The sequence below is a fragment of the Rhea pennata genome, chromosome 3 (genome assembly GCF_028389875.1).
Source record: "Rhea pennata isolate bPtePen1 chromosome 3, bPtePen1.pri, whole genome shotgun sequence".
Lineage (NCBI taxonomy): Eukaryota > Metazoa > Chordata > Aves > Rheiformes > Rheidae > Rhea > Rhea pennata.
The window spans coordinates 74,622,894-74,639,934 of record NC_084665.1 but is presented as its reverse complement, the minus strand read 5'-3'; the positions used below and the strand labels follow the sequence as shown (position 1 = coordinate 74,639,934).

The following is a 17,041-nucleotide window of genomic DNA, read 5'->3' as shown; positions in this document are numbered from 1 at the left end:
TCAGCGTTTCCATGACTCATCTTCCTAGGGCTCTTCTCCCTCCTTACGTCCGGGCTGCCGTTTCAGCTGGGTGCTGACAGAGGCACTGCGGGCCTGCAGGGGAACACAGGCGGCACCGCTGGAACCATAGGAGCCCGCTGCTTAAAGAGGGATTTTTACCCTTTAGGCTAGCCTTTCGGATCAGCACTTTCTCGTTGTGCCTCGCCGCGGAGCCCGAGGGGGCCCGACGGCGCAGCGCCGAAGAGGGACTGGCTCTGGAGGCTGCGCGCCGGCCAGCGGAGCCTCCGGCGGGAACCCCGCCTGCCCTGCAGCCCGCCGCCGCAGCTACCGCTTCAGGCGGGCGGGCGGGAAAGCCCCTCGCGCCGGCAGGCAACGGCTGCCGCAAAGGACGCGGCGCGCGCGGGCCCGCCCGCCCGCTCGGCCGCCTCCTAGCAACGGGCGGGGGCGCCCCGCCCACTGCGGGGGCGTGACCGAGGGCCGGGCCCGCCCCCACCTCGGGCTGCAGCGGCACTGCCCCTTCCCTTAGGGCCACGTCATTCGCTCTCTGTGGGCGGAAGTGACGGCAGGGCTGGCTTGCCGGCCAATGGGCGGAGAGCGTGTGGCGGGTTGAGAGGTGAAAGAGCAGGCGGCGCGGGGGAAGATGGCTGCGCTAGCGGCGCCTGCGGAGCGGACTCAGTGAGGGGCTGTGGGGCGGCGGCGGCGATGGCGGCAGCGGCGAGGCGTGCGACGCGCTGTGGCTGAGCCCCCTCCTCGCCGTCGGGCTGCCCCCGAGCGCTGCGCTGCGCTGCGCTCCGTCCGTTGGCGGCGGCGGCGCCGCCCGGCGCTGCCCCCCACCTCCCCCCCATGAGCGGGGTGCTGGGCCTGGTGTGGCGCCTGCTGCACGCCCTGCTCTGCCTCCAGCGCGCACTGCTCGCCTGGCTCCGCGGCCGGCCGGCCGGCGGTCCCCGCGCGTGGCTCTGGCGCCGTGCCGCCTCGGCCGCCGCCTCCTGCGCCCTCCTGGCGCCCGCGGCCGGGACTTTCGCCTTCCGCAAGGCCGGCGCGGCGCAGCGGCGGCGGCCCGGGGGCGCGGCGCAGGCCCGCCAGCGGTGGCGCTTGGACGGCGGCGCCCTGCAGAAGCTCCCGGTGCACATGGGGCTGGTGGTGACCGAGGAGGAGCCGAGCTACACGGACATGGCCAGCCTGGTGGTGTGGTGCATGGCGGTGGGAATCTCCTATGTCAGTGTCTACGACCATAACGGTGAGCGGGGGGAGGAGGGAGGGAGAGAGACAAGGGGGCGCTGGTGGTACCGCGGAGGTGCCTTGAGCGCCAGCCTGGGCGGCAGGTGGGCCGGGGCGTGCCCCCCGAGAGGCAGACACGACCCGGCTGCATTACAGCACCGGTGTTGAGCTGAGGGGCCTCTTTCTCCTCAAGTCTTACTCAGCTGGGCGCTGGCCTCTGCATTGGCTGCCCTCTTCCTCCTCCCGGGGCTGACTGGTCTCTGCAGAGCTTGTGGCTGTGACCAGGTTGTCTGGGGTCGGCGTGGGGGTCTCCTTGAGTTCCATCTCGTCTGAGTGTCAGGACGACCTGACCCTGCTTGCTTGCTGGAGGGACAGAGCAATGGGGCCTTTCTGGAGTCTCATCCCTAGCCCAGGGCTGACAGAAACTGCCAGCACCTTTGGGAGTGCTGGCTGTGTGATACAGACTGTTAGGGAAGAACTTTAGGCTATTTGCCCTTTCAGGCTTTTTGTATAGCTGTATCGGAATTTCTGGAAGTGGTAGGTGTGACTAGCCACATGTTTTCATGCTGCTCTCCTTCTTGTGAAGGAACAGGCTGGAAAGGTAACTAAAAGTAAGCATCTTTGTCCCATGAGCCACTTATATGGTGATGAGAAAATTGCTTGCCTCTGGTATAACATGTGGTGAGACTTGATGGTAAAGATAACTCTGTGGTCCTAAGCCAGCAGTTATGAAAACTTGATATTTTAGATGTCTGCTGTATAGTTTCATTCATTGGTGGAGCTCAGGTGCAGGGCTGTTGCTCTTACAGGTGTCTTGGTCCCACATCACCAAGGTTCTTAAAGATGAGACTTTCAGTGCAGCTGTGTGGTGAGACTGTGAAACAAACGAGCTTTTCTCATAGTCTCCTTTCCTACAGAGGAGATGAAATAAGTCATTCAAAATTTCCTTAGGTGTGGCTTCCTGTCTGGCTGCTGAGAGATGATCTCTTACTGAGGCTAAGAAAGCTCTCTATGCAGAAGGACTATATGTAGATTTTATTTAATCCTATGTCATTTGTTCCTCTCAAAGTAGAAAACTTCAACGCAGAGCTATTAGTGATGCTGCTGGTAATAATGAGACTGTAAGACGCCGTTACTTAATTGTGGCTTTGTGCCACTTCTGATAGTTGTCTACAGATATTATGCAAATTATATCAACTTTGTAGATTTATGCTAGCTTAAAAATACAGTCTATAAATAGTGGTCTTCTAGTGTTTCTACAGCAAAGAAAATCAACAGTGCACCTACCAAAGTAGATGGAATTTATTGTGGTCAAATGTGTAAGAGTGTCTGAGGTATGGAGGCCTTTTCCTAAGTGCAGACACTTAATTTGGAGGGTTTTTTTTTCCTCCTCTTTACTGCTACCTTTAGTTCTTGCTTCATGGATGGTCCAGCACAAGAGTAACTGGAAGGCTTTCATTAAATACTCATTAATTACATAAATAAGACTTGTATAAGAAGCTGAACTGGTAAGTTACTTCAGTTAAGCCTAAACTGATGATCTGTGTAGGGCTTCTGCGGAATTTATGGTTATGTTGTATATCAGTGGGAGAATGCTCACTTTCTCATTTGAAAGTCAAAGTTGAAAATAGATATTTGCATAACATCTCAAGGACATAGAAAAACTTCTGATAAGCCATTTACATGTTTATGTTTTTATTCTCAACTTGGAAAGCATTCAGCCAGACTAAATGCTGCAGAGCAAACACTCAAGAGTGGGTGTTTCCCCTTGTGGTCTGAAGAGAGGCATTTTATTGTGTAAGCTTTGCAGGCTACATATCTGAGGTTCCTCAGAAATGTCGCCTAATATGTTGGGGAGTGTGTATTGTATATTGAAAGGAAAAGCATATTTAGAATCTCTTTAGATCCCCACATTGTGCAGCACAAATGTGTAAGTTATCTGAATTGTGAAACAGATCCATCAGAGAATGATGGCTTTTAGCACACTTGGTTTTCAGACTGTTCACTGTACCTCCATTCAGTAAGGAGAAAGGATACCAGCAAATGCTTAAGCAGCTCCTGCCACTGAGATCTCTTGTCTCAAAGGCAAAAACAAGGTGGGCTTTTACAGCAGCAGTCTTCACTGAGGAGAAAGCTAGTTCTACTTTTTCAAGCACATGCGCTAAGCTCCGCAGGTCAGATCTAGGACTGACTGTTGCAACACTGAAGTGATGACAAAAAGCAACAAGGTTATGGAATCCTCTGAAGAGTAGCATAGTTTAAATCTTGCAGAATATTTTGCAGTTCAAAAAAAAAAAAATCCTGAATGGAGACTCCATTAGCTGCTGTTAGTGTACATTAAAATGAATGTTTGAGTTGTGTATTAAGAGGTCTTGAAATATGAGATCATGGTCATTTTTCATGAGCTTGCTATCATGAAATAATCTCTAAAGTACTTAATTCTTCCATTAGTTCTTTGGTATCAAAATATGCTGATTTACTTATTGCTACATAATTGCAGTAGCAAGCAGTTGAAGAAGGCAAGTCTTAATGCAAAAGTGCCAAATGGTTTTAAGTCAGTGTCATTAGCCAAACTCTCAGAATTGCTTTCAGAAACAGCTTGCTGTTATGCATGTGTTCCTCACTGGCATTCAGCAGGCTTTTTTGGGGCACCAGGCATAGCTGTTCTTTGCACAGCGTCTGCTCACATCCAAGCCTATTAAACTGGTTTCAAAGCAAGTGTGAGCTCCAAGCAAATTGTTGTTAGTTTGACTTGAGGATATGCATACTTCTGATAGTAGCAGGTACGTTGTCCTTCTGTTGGTGCTAAACTCTTCATGTATCTGGATTTGAGCATGTAGCACTTTAGACTTAAGCCTTAAGTAGGATATTACAGTACCTTTGCAAATGTGATTCTGAATGTTAGTGATGTCTGGGACACTGAGTGATAATACTTTCTTTGGTTTCAGTATGCCCATGTTAAACTGTTTCTTTAGATTAGTATAGTCAATGTGAACAAATCGAGTATAGCTTTATTGGTAGCAGAGAGTGAGCCTTAATTACACTGTGCATTTGTCTTCAAGTGAACACTTACTACTTTGAAACTACTACTTTTTGATCTACTGAGCTGCTTCAGTGAGGTTCTACATTTGTATGATTGTACCAACTACTGATCAAAGATGTCACCAATGGGGTGTGATGAAAAAGGAAACACTGTGACCTGTACTGATTCTGTTAGATGTTCTCGGTTATAGTCTAATTCATTTCTTCCTTCATTCCATTCTTGTAGTAGCAAGATCTTTCTCATTAGAACAGGAAACTTAAGTTAAAAGAACAGTCTTCCATGCTTGTGTCTCTTCTGGCAGAAATGCTTTATGTCACTGTTTCCAGTAGAAAGCTTGAATTAAGATGGGTCCTTAACTGTGACACCTATAGGACTAGGAGAAGCATGACATTCTTCAAAGAAGAAATAGTGGACAAGTGATTTATTTGGTTACAGTAGTGAACTTCTGGGATATTTTTAACAAACTGTTATTAAGGGCAGCTTGATTGGAGTTAAATTAATTCTTGTGTGGAATTAGAATCCACATTAAAAACCGTATCAGATGTTACTTGTGGAATGTGAGCAGGTACTTGGCTGTCTATCTGAATGTACAAAGATCAGCAAAGAAAGTTTGGAGTAAAAAAGTGTCTGTACAGTGACAGGAAGGCCGTAATCTGAGTAAATGCCCAGTACTGTAATACATTTTTGACTTCAAGTTTCTTACAACATTGAGACTTTTCCCAAGCAGATAGAAGACAGCATTATTTTATTCTCTGGTATTCTCCTAGCTCTTTGAGATGCAACAGATACAAAGCTGGAATAACCTTCATGCTACTATGTGTCTTGTCATCAAATTTGGTTTGATTAAAATTTCATTTAAATTTTTAGAGGGTAAAATTTTATTGTTATGGGCCTCCGTATTGACAGTCCTGTTACTTGGAAGATACCTAGTCAATGCTGGTCAAGACCTTATCTCTGAGGAAATAAAGCAGCCTTCTGGTGGTCAGAAGGCAATGATATTGCAATCAATAGTTGCAGTTTAAAATGAGTATCTGCTGGGAAGCAGAGGCTTTGACCAGTTAAATACGCCAACATTTTTCCATGGAAGCTACTTTCTCACTCATGAGAGCTTCAGTGAGTGTTTCTGTCCATCAGTGAAGCTTTCCTGAAAGCGTTTGGGACAACTATGCTATACTGCACTTTCAGGGAGTTTGCTGAATCTTGACATTTGAATATTTTGAGCTCCTGAGTTCAGCTTTCTGTTTGAAGTCTTCATAAAATCCTTATCACTACTTTTTTAAACTTAGGTGCATCTTTATCCTAGATTTATCTTTCTGGTGTGCTGTTTTACTTCTGACTAATTTTCTTATAGAAACTCTGGGAAAAATGGAGTACTGTGATAACCAGAAACTCTTTTGTTAGCCCCAGAGAGTCCTTGGGCTTGTCTTTCCCAGATTAGTTGATAGTTAAATCTGGTCTATAAAATCTATTGTCTCAGCTTGCAACAGTTCCGGTGTTCTGATTGAGCAAAATTGCTTCTGCTTTTCAAGAAAAAAAAAATGCAGTGTTTCTAACAAGAATAAAACATGGAGTCTTATTTATTAGTGTTTTCTGTCATTAGGAATGGTAATAGTACTGAAACTTTCCCTGCTTAACAGCAAGCAGCTATTGAATTGCTGAATTATTAGTCCTCTTGTCAGAACATTAACTTATGTTGAAATCCTATTATGGACTTGCTTTCAACTTGTATGGAAAACTGAACAAAACTTGAAGGTGGTCTCAAAAGAAGCATGGTTTCATTGCCTGGGAGCACTCTAGGGTTCTGTTAGTGCATGAGTAGAACAATTCGCTCTTTCTATAGTTATCATGTTCAAATTAGTAGCAGCAGCTTCCAGAACTAGCTTGAATATATTTTTAAGATGGGGGGGGAGGGGGGAAAGTACTTTTCTCAGATTGATTTTTGAGATATTATAAGGAAGGAAGGAAAGTTGCATCTGAACCACAACCATGTAAAATCATTTTAAAACTAATTGTGAATTTGATCTGTATATGTTACCTCTTTGGGCACACTGTGACAGAACACTTTGCCACCATAAGCCTTCATAAGAGAGTTAAACATTTGTCCTTACTAGATTTTTGCATCCAGTGAGAAATGGATGTTTAGCTGTTATTCCAAGAGCAAAGCAGGACCCAGGTTTAGACATCTGAAGAGCTCATTGAGATAAGGAGTATAGAAATTAAATGCTAGATGTATTCTTGAGCTATGTGGAGCTAACTAGCATGTCTTTAATATGTCCTGTATGTATTAAGGAGCGTTGTTTTCAGAGCTGGACTGACTCTTCTCTATCTGATGTTCCTTTTTGGGCAGTAAGCACCTTCTGACCGTAGTCTAGTCTATGTTGTCCTCAGTGCCTATTTAAAGTTGATGCAGTTGGATCCTTAGGCCTGTTCTGCTGATACTTGACTGGAATAGGTAACAACTTCTGGTGAAAAGAATTGATATCATTTGTCTATGGTGAGGAAAGGGAAGAGAAGAGTTGCTGTCCATCTCCCAGACTGGTATCTTTTCCTCATTATGCCAGCTCTCTAAATGTGGAAGATGGTTTCCTTTCTGTCAAGTGACCCTTAAAGGTAGTAGGCACGTCCAACCTTGTACAGATCTTGTTAAGCTTGAAAATGGCCCTGGTCTAGCAATCGTTTTAGCTCCACTGTTGCTGATACTATGTGTAGCAAAAATGTTCAACACTAACTCCTGTATAAGATGAACTTAATCATAGCAGAGTTGTATGAAGCAGCGTCCTTAATTTCTAATATGCATGAATATAGTCTAATAAGTAGCACCACAAAGTGTAACCATAAAAATTAATTTAAATTAGACTTAGTGCAAGTCTTCTGTAACACTCTTGTCTATCAAGATTGCTGCTTCACTGAGATTCACTGTCAACATGTGAAATTTGTCATAAGCATCACTAATGTGTAGGGGTTTTTTGCTAGAAATGTAAAGTTTCCAGGATGGGAAAAGAACCAGATGCTTTGCTACTATATAAAGCCTATATTGAAAACACTAACTCACTACAGCTAAAAGACTAGCATATTAAATGCACTATATCAATTAATGTTGAGTAACTTCCAATGTATTCCAGTCTTTACATGAAGCTTTTATGCAGTTTGACCCACTACTTATGTAGAAACTGCTTCTAGTAGTTTCTAATACTAGAACTAGGTTGAAGTGGCAGATCGTCAGCCTGAACATAAATCTGTATACAAATTTGTTTTTGTGTGTAAGCTGCCTGCAGCATAGTTTTGACATTAACTGCCTACACATAGGAATTGATAATGCTTTTATCTCTTGATTTACAGATTTTTTACTGATAATTAGTACAAGTCTCATTTAAGAATACCTAAGCAAGCTATGCAGCACACTTAGCCACACTTCTGCATTGTAGGTACTTAAACTGTAATGCTTATACTTATTGTGGTTTTTGATTAGGAGTAGCTGTCATGTCTTTAGTAAGAGGTAGAATTTATTTTAGAACAAGAGTCCAAATAAACTTGCTTAAGCAAGTTTGTGCAATCTCTTGCACTGGAAATATCTACCACAAATATTTGCATATAAAGGCCCCATAAGACTGCATTAACTCCTTGCAGTATGCAGCTTGTGGAATCTTATTAGGAAATTTGTGACACAGATCTCTTGCCATAAGAATAGACAATTCCTGTGGCCTGATAAACTAAACTAGCGTTCTGTTCCACTTTGTGGTGACTTGTGAATCTGCAACCTTAGTGATGGATCAGTAAATGGTAGCATGTGCCTTGGAAAATCTAGAACAGAATGAGGCAGTAAAGTTAATATGACTTGATGTCCCATGTTGATTACATATTGCTGTCTTAAATTATTCTTCATATTAAGACCTACCTCACTACTGTCTTTAAATTATCGCTTAAGCACTTGCTGCTAGTTACTTAACTCAGGCTGAGTGAAAGAGGAACAGAAACACATGAAATCTAAAGTTGACTCACTACATTTTCTTTTCCAAGGTCACTGAAATTAGTCATGTGCAGTAGTATCTGCTTTGGATTTGTGCCATACTTGTGAGCTCCAGTTTGAAACAAGTACTGATCATACCATTTTTTTTCTTCCCGTGTAGCTTTCATAGCATCCTTTATAGGAGTTGGCTGATGTGCATTTTTTTTTAAGGTATTTTCAAGAGGAATAACTCAAGATTAATGGATGAAATCTTAAAACAGCAACAAGAACTCTTGGGACTAGATTGCTCCAAATACACAGAATTTGCAAATCAAGACAAAGCTGATCAAGGTAAGATGAGTTGGGGCATCAGGAAGAATCCTCATAATCTATATATGAATTGGTAACTGTGCTTTTACTTGAATGCTTTTCTGTGTACTATGACCTTTTCCTTCATTAAGTAGTAATGTCAGATCACTCACAACCTTTCTGGACTTGTGTTAAACTATTTTTTTTTTTACTTTGTTCATAACTGTAGTACAACAAGATCTCACTCTCTCCTAGTTAGATCTTCCCTTAGCCTGGCCTTAATGCAACTTACCCCCCCCACACACACACACAATGTATCCGAGTAGCTTTATTTTCTGCTGATTCGTCAATCTTGAGTCAGTGTTGAAAAAGCACTGGAGTTACTGCAAGAAAACCTGATGTCAAGTTAACAAAGCAAACATTTTCATCTTTCCCAACTTAAGCTAGTACCTCTGATTTAGGAAGAAGGGAGAGAATGAAGCTGCTGCTGTTACAATGTATAATGACCCCAGGAAGGGAAAGGGCATAAGCAGAAATCGCCCTGTTCTGTCATAGCGGGCTTACATGAGGTGTAAGTGGAAAGTGGGAAATATCCATTTCAAAGTTGTTCCTTGTTCAGTACTAACTGCAGTTAGTATTGCAGCTCTACTGGAGTATGCCAGCAGACACTAAAAATCTGTTTAAAGTGTAGTAAATATTTAGCAGAACTTGAGGTTTTTATATTATGAGACTAAGACAATTATGTTACAGACTTCTAATCCTGGAACTAGACCTCACAAGCTATAGTGCATTTAGCTACATTTAAGGTATTTCTAGATGAGCTGTGGGTTGTTTTGCTTCCGCTACAAGAATGGATAGGACAGTGTGACCCTTTGTGCCAGCTTCTTAGTACAAAATCAGTGTTGCGTAAACTCACCTTTGTAAGTAATTTAGGCTAAGGTACTAGCATTTGCATGGAAGTACTTGAGTTTCACGTTCTTCTACGAAAGTAGAAATAACTGGCTGAGAACAGAGTAGGGAGACCATTAAAGTCAAACTCCAGCATACTTAGCTGTACTTATTGAAATTGGGATATTCCTGTCCACTTTAAAAGAATAACTGAAAGACTTCTCAGACTTGCTGACTGGAAAATAAGTTTAAGTCTCAGTCTTTTTTTGTCCTGGCAGTTATGAAAAGCAGAGGCCTCTTCCATTCTCTTTAGATCTTCCTTTTTTTTTTTTGTATAGAAGACACCACAGTCAGACTAGAAACTTCATAACTTTAAACTAAAAAGTTGACATTACCCCAAAAAACCCTGCAGTTCTATTTTTTTGAAAAGTAAAATGGCATGTCTTGCATGTTTATGTACTATCATAAAGAAATATTCTTTAGCATAGTATTGACAAATCAGTCAATCTTAGATGTCTTAATTGTGGTTGCCTAGATTATTAAAGTTAGAATAACTTTAATTGAATTTAAGGTGTTCTTATGCTGTCAATTACAGTATGTTGAAATATTTCTTTTACAACAACATTCTTCCTTTTTTTTTTTTTAAAAAGCTCATTCTTTTTCCTGATCTTGTGGAAAAGAGGGGAGAGTAGGGGTCTGTGCATCACTCAAAGTACCAGCCCACAACTGCACCAGTTGTATTTATTTCTAGGACAGAGTAAATACTCTCTAGTAGGTAGTCTCTAGAAAAGTTGACTTTGATATGAAACTCTATTCTACCAGAGTTTCATGGTGCCTGCTAAATTGAGTATTATAGGGCTTCCACTCATAGCAAATCTTTGCTTCCTGCATAGACTCCATCTCTTACAACCTTAGGTTTTTGGGAGTTCATACTCCAGCTGACAATGTCATGAAATGATTCCAGTTATGAAACACTATCTGAAGTTTACTGCTCTGGAAGAGGAGAGTGAAAGGAAGGAGGACTTACAAAATACTCTGTCACTCCTTGTAGGCAGATTCTGCAGTCTTAAGATACGCTATTTCTTGAAATAACTGGTTAGTGAATATGAAAATGCTGTGTCTATTAAATATTAATGTGGTCTGTTATGCACATAATACAAACCACACTAATAGCATTAGTGTTTAACATAGTTACTTCAAGCTGATACTAGTATACCAGTTACTTCAGTTTGCTTGGTAAATTTACCTTTAGAGTACCTTGTCAAAATGGATGGTAATGCTAAATCATGTAGCAATAGAAAACTCTTAACTGTCAATAATATTGACAATAAGGCTGTGAAAAGTCTTCTGTATGTCACACCCATTACACTTCCAAATTAATGGGTGGATTTTGGTATTGTTATCTGTTTCCTAGTTTCTCTGCAGCCATCTTTAAGATCAATGTTGTAACTTTTGCATTAATTTGGAGTGTTGCTGGAAAGGTTTTGTAACCGTATTTGGAGTGGGCTCTGGCTTAAAGATACTGTCACATGTAGCTTTTATATCTTTAACTTATTTTGAATAGGATAAATATTTAACTTTTTGTTCTTTCCTGAATTGTAAATCTTTCTGCATTGTTTGCTACTGCCAAGTCAGTACCCAGATGCCCTTGTCTCACTACTTGCCTGACAACATTAGCCAGTGCTGCTTCCTGGAGCAGTCTTTCCATCCTGAGTCTAACATTGATTAAACCATTTTGCTAGATTCCTCAAAATAGTTGCTTTAAACTTGCTCATCAGTGTTGCAACAAATTTGGGAGACTGACACTCTTTTCTAAGAGATAAGTGATGGATAACTGTGTATAATGTGCAGAGTAGATTATAAGTTTCTTTCAATCATATCCTTTGAGTATCTAAAGTGCACGTTCAAAACAACTATACTTCTGTTGCTTTTAAACTATGTTTTGTACTTTCAGTTTTAAATTGCCAATCTACATTGAAGGTGCTGTCTCCAGAAGATGGAAAAGCAGACATAGTAAAAGCTGCTCAGAGCTTTTGTCAGTTGGTAGCGCAGCAGCGAAGAACATACGCAGACCTGGATGTGAATGTGTTAGACAACTTATTAAGTAGTAAGTATGATATGGTCTGAGGGGAGGAAGGGAAGGAATAATCAAATCTTAACTCATCTGATCCCTAGTGTGTTTATTGCTTAAAATATTTTATCTTGACTTGTAGTCTACCAGGGTAGGCCATGATCATAGCTTCTAGAGTCTTCTCTCTCAAACTTATTCAGACTGTTTGCTTTTTCTGTCCTAAAAAGCTTGAAAGGAAAGCCTAAGCTACACTGGAGCTATCAACCTGAGTGGGATGCTCTGTGGTGAGCTTTCTGAAAAAAGAATACTACTGGAATCAGTCAAAAGTAGGCTGTTCTAACTTTGGTTAATCCCTTGCAATTTAGCAAAATGCAAACTTGGGTGTGGGCTGAGAGTCTCTTCTAGGTCTAGTTGCAGCAGTTAAAGCTCTTACTGCTGCCTAGCTATTACCCTGAGTGTGAATGACAGGGCACTTGCTAATCTTTTGCTGCTGTGTAACCCATGCTAGTTTATCTTCATTACTAATTCGTGCAGGTTGCTGGCTCTGCACTGAGGTGCATGGCTATATGCAAAGCAATGAAGAAGCAGGGCAACCCTAATCTCACATGCAGGAGGAACAGCTTGAAATACAGCCTTTACTTTCACAGCAGTACTAAGGGGCTAGAGTGCTCTAATTCCCTAGGTGACCCATGCATGTTACTTGCCACTGTAATTAGCTTAGGCAGGATTCAGATTTCAGGTAAGATACTTAAAACTTGGTTTTCTGCAGGCATGTTGTCATGGTGTAGCTCCGATCAATTGGAGTTTGGAGTCGATCAATTGGAGTTTGGAGTTGTGTGTTGGGGGCAGGGAGTTCTTTTCTTCCTTAAATGGTTGGTCAGCTGAATTGCTCTCTAGATTCTGACTACAGCGGGAGCTTAGACATTTCAAGTAGATCTTTAATCTTAAACTGAATTCTGCCCATGATACCAGCATACTGCATGATTCCTTCTTACTGTTACAGTTATTAGTAGAGGAATTCAACTTTCTAGTCTACTTTTTATCATTAGCCCACACTTTTTAAATAGATGTAGTGTATGTTAACTGAGGAATTAACTTAAACTCTTTCTTAAGTTGCCTTCAGAGTATAACATGGTAATGTAGAATGGTAATGTAGAACTGCTTCTCTAAAGCAAGCATTTGGTTTGTGAAAGACTGACAGTTGATACCCATATATGAAATCTAACCAATGATGCCTGTTTAACTGTAGCTTTTTAGGTGCCTTACATATAGATGTTTGGATGCATTAAAACTATTAAGCCCAATTTGAATAGCCTTAATCTGTGTGTCTCTTCAAGTAAAGCATGCCAGCTGAATACAGAAAAGAATATCCTATACTTCTAACCTGTCAAAACTGTATACTTTTAAAACAGACTGTAGAATCTGTATGGCTCATAACTAAGGATAGTATCTTTTACTAGCTCTGCTTATTAATTCTCTTGGTTTCAGTGTGTCCAAACAGTTGGAGGTAAAACACTAGCCTTCTGTGACATATTTTAGTTGTAGCTTAGACTGCTCTCTTTGTTTATAGGCAGGTTTAGTTTCTGTGCATCCTTAATGGCAAGGTATTGAATGTGAACATCTGTATTAAGTTGCTGATGTAAATTCGGAGTGAGTTCTGAAAGCAGTAATTGAATAGCTACTACTTAGATGGGTTTATCTCTGTTGGTCTTGACTTCCATAAGGTCTTGTGTTTTCACATACTAATTTAGAACACTTGAAAATAGTGTCTTGCTTTTTTTCTCACTTACTGTTTGTATTTAGGATGGGGTTATTAGTGAAGTCCAGTTCTAAAATACTGTGATTCTTCCAGCTTGTCCTGTGACGGTTGGTTCTTAGTCCAGTCATGCTCTGATCCTTGCAGCTTGACTAGCTTTCTTCAGTGTAAGAATACTTTCTCTTCTGAGCTATATTTCAGGTAACCAGCTTGAGTTTTCAGAAAAGCTGCATTATAATGCAGATGTCAGTGTTCCCAATAAACACGTTTTTCAATTAAACTGGGCGGTTCAAGTTACTCTATAAATCATGTGAAGAATAAAGGAAGTTATGCGGTTGATAAAGCTACCTCTTTCTAATTTTCTCACAGAACTGATCCAGAAGAAATATTGCTGGATTCCTATCTTGTCAAAGCCTTCATTTTCTTTAGAATCTGCTCTCAAATCCGATCTTGTGTGCTAGACTTGTGTGCTGTAACTTTAGCAGCTCTGAGCGAGCTTCCATGTGTCAGGTAGCCTTGCAGTGGTGAGATGTTTAGATAGAGAAACAGATGTAGAATGGAAAGCACAATATTGCTTTTTAAATAGGCTGTTCTGACCTTAATACTATACAGTGTCCGTTTTCATTTTCCATCTTCAGATAGGAACCAGAAGGAAGTAGTAGAATTAACTGGGATCTCTGAAGGTCCTTTCCTGTTTGAAAAGCCATTACAATGTTGAAGATCCTGCTGCTGAACTGGCCAGCTGATGAGTACTCAGCTTCTGAATCAGCTGATGAGTAAAGCTGTCCACTTCCACAAGAACCCCCACTTTAAGTATTCTCATTGCTTCCCTGCAAAACTTTTTCATACTAACACGCTAGCTTTCCAACAAATAAGCAACTTCCGCTTTATAACATGTTTGTTCACTTTGAGATAAGCTCTGAACTCTGGCATGTAAGGTATTTTTTTTGTCTGAATATTTAATCCTAGTCACTAGAAATGCTTATTTCTAGGAATAATATAAAATTTACTTACCTCTGGAAAAGAACTGCTATTATCCTTTTTGGTAGGGAAGGTGTGAACTTCTGAAGTCTTTAGTTAAAAGATCTAGGGGGAGGGAAACTGGATGAGACTCTGTTTTGTTCTTCCCTAAGTTAATTTCCCTTATGGCTAAATTTAAGCTTGTGTAAGGCTCTTATTTCTTGATTTCTATCTATATATTTTTAAATAACATCTAAAATTCATAGCAGGTAGGCACTATTAAGCTCCCTATCTCTTTGAGGTAGGAATGTAAGTGCCTGTCCAATTAACCTTTGAAATTAGTGGATAGTGGGAGGGGCATCAGGAAATACATCAAAAATCATGCAATAATCATGATTAATTGTGGCATTATTACTAAGTAAGGCTATGACTGCTGGAGTGCTTTTCAAATGGGCTAAATAGGTACATGAAAGAGCTTAGCTGCTTGGTCCTTCATGCTATGCTGGCTTTCATATTGCCCTAATCAACTCTTTAGAATTAGCAGAAAAAGCTGAACTGTAAGATTGTTCATTGTAAGTTCATTGCCTGTCTGTCAGTTTTAGTTTGGAGTAGCTTAGGTATGGCAGAAGTGTATGGAAGAGAGACAGTGTTGCATGGCCACTGTCTTCAGCCTCTGAAGATCTGTGGGAAGCTCTCACTGGTGAGCAAGACCACAAGCTGCTGAAGATCTATTTAGGTTTCCTTATCCAGGAAAGACTTGCTTACATAATCAAACTAGTATTAGGACTACAAAATTTCATTCTTTGAAAAATTGAGACTTTCTGCAGACAACTATTTGTACGTCAGGTTCCAGAGACTGGAAGAACAAAGCCATCTTGGTTGATAGGGATATGACTAGTTGAGTAAGTGACTGACACTTTTATATATAGGCAGTAAAAGTGGGCACCTAGTGAGCTCCTTCAGTGTTGCCTAGTTCTGCTCTAAGATGGGTCATACTGTTTGCTCACTACTAGCAAAAAGAAATTCCCCTGCCTTTTCTTGCTCAAATAACCAGACAGATGTCTAAGAACCAGTTAATCTAACCTAGGGATTTTATTACATTTTTATTATCATTTGGTTTTTTGATAGCATGTGATTATACCAGTTTGGTGCTCTTGAATGAAAAATCTCCTTGGAGTCTTTGTGTTAATGGGCCTTTGCTGTGCTTAACTGCAACTCCACATAGTTGAGTTAGCAATGTAGTAAGTATGTCAAGTACATTATGTTCTGCACTACTAAAATCTGGCTTGCCAAGACAAAACAAGAACAAGTCAGTTATAACAGCAGTGTTATCGTTTAGTGTCTGTTACTCAAAATAATCTTTGCTTTCCTATGACTTCCCTGCAAAGTCTTTGAAAGCTAGCTGGTATAAAAACAACAGCTCTTGCTTAGCTAGTCCTATTTAGGTGGTGCAAGACCAGTCTGTCTTTCTGGGTTTTTAATCATTAACTTGTCCTCAGGAGCTTCATTTCACATGCAGTATGCATTCAGCTGAAAACAGATGCCTTAGTACTTAGTTTTGCCAGATCTACCAGAGTGTTTTTGTTTTAACTCTAGCTTAATTTGCTGTTCATACAGGTACAAATGGATTTCCTGATCCTGATTTAGTCTTGAAGTTTGGTCCTGTGGACAGCACATTAGGATTCCTTCCCTGGCACATCAGACTGACAGAGATCATGTGAGTTTCCTGTAAATAATGTGAAACAGAATAATATTAAAATAAGCAAGAAGTCTTCTATATGTGGCATACCTTTATAGAAATAGCCTTAAGAGGAATTCTCTCTAAACAGAGATGTCCTGAAATTAGTTTAAGGGCATGTAAAATGTTAAGTGAAAACCTGGCAAGTGTTTAGGCCTTATCATGGCTGGAAGCAGGAATTAGGCAACAGCAAGCTTTACTCCTGAGATTCAAGGAACATTTTCTGTCACCATTTAGTCTTACTGGACAGTTCTGTTGGTGTTTTGTACACAGAAACTTGCCATTTATAAGTTATTTATAAGGTACTTATTAACTTTTATCTAACTTGTTTTCTCAGTTCTCTGCCTTCCCACCAGAACATCAGCTATGAAGACTTTTTCTCTGCTCTCCGTCACTATGCAGCCTGTGAGCAACGCTGGGGAAAGTGACTTTGGGCTGAGCACACTAAGTCCGGCTTTCCATGAAAAGGAATTGATGTCTGTGTTTACAAGCACCTGTGATCCATAAGTCTGGTTCATAGTCCTTTCTTAATTTATCAACAAATTCAATAAAGTGTCTTACCTTTCTAGAGAGTCTGTGAGTGTGTGAGAATCTGTTTATGGGGAGGGGGAAATTCACAGGCTTGATCTGTGCAAAATGCAATTATTGCAATCCAAGCTATTCAGAACTTAGTTACCCCATTTACATGCTGTTTTGGTCACCAGGACATGAAAGAACTCAGTCTTGTGGAATCTTCAGGACAGTGTAAATGCCCTGAAGGTACTTCTCAAATCCGAGGAAGAATTTTGTCCCTTGTTTCCTGTTTCTTATTGATTTCTCACCATCAGGCATTTCAGAGCTAATGGCCAAATTCATTTGTGGATGTGTTGACTAATACAGTGTGTAAATTCGATGGGTCAGTATCTTCTCTAGTAGCTGTGAGACTAGACTGCTTGTCCATCAGGACCAAGCCAGCAGAGTAGATATCAAGTTCCAGAAATACTGAAGAGACACAATAACCTTTGGAAGCTTCTGTGGTAAGTGATTTAACCAATTTGTCTAGAAATACTTTTTTTTTTTTTTTTTTTTTTTTAAGGCTTAGAAAAGCTATTCTTATAGTTCTAGGTAAGACT

General features: G+C 41.0%; 1 protein-coding gene across 2 annotated transcripts; it reads left to right on the top strand.

The window, feature by feature from the left end:
- The first annotated feature begins 596 nt into the window (after positions 1-596).
- On the top strand, positions 597-16,501 carry NUS1 (NUS1 dehydrodolichyl diphosphate synthase subunit). 2 transcript variants are annotated; one of them, XM_062570935.1, is made up of 5 exons: positions 597-1,237; positions 8,439-8,558; positions 11,359-11,511; positions 15,809-15,908; positions 16,267-16,501. In XM_062570935.1, the coding sequence occupies exons 1-5, from the start codon at positions 844-846 to the stop codon at positions 16,355-16,357; spliced, it is 858 nt and encodes a 285-aa protein (XP_062426919.1). In that variant the 5' UTR covers positions 597-843; the 3' UTR covers positions 16,358-16,501. The 2 variants fall into 2 exon arrangements, with proteins under 2 accessions (XP_062426919.1, XP_062426920.1); XM_062570936.1 differs by lacking the exons at positions 15,809-15,908; positions 16,267-16,501 and adding an exon at positions 13,870-14,414.
- Positions 16,502-17,041: the final 540 nt, after the last annotated feature.

What these genes read in the sequence shown, in the direction of transcription:
- NUS1 (XM_062570935.1), top strand. Translation starts at nt 844, where the DNA reads ATGAGCGGGGTGCTGGGCCTGGTGTGGCGCCTGCTGCACGCCCTGCTC. An exon ending in CAGTGTCTACGACCATAACG is followed by an intron (nt 1,238 to 8,438) that starts GTGAGCGGGGGG and finishes TTTTTTTTTAAG; the next exon opens with GTATTTTCAAGAGGAATAAC. An exon ending in GTTAGACAACTTATTAAGTA is followed by an intron (nt 11,512 to 15,808) that starts GTAAGTATGATA and finishes CTGTTCATACAG; the next exon opens with GTACAAATGGATTTCCTGAT.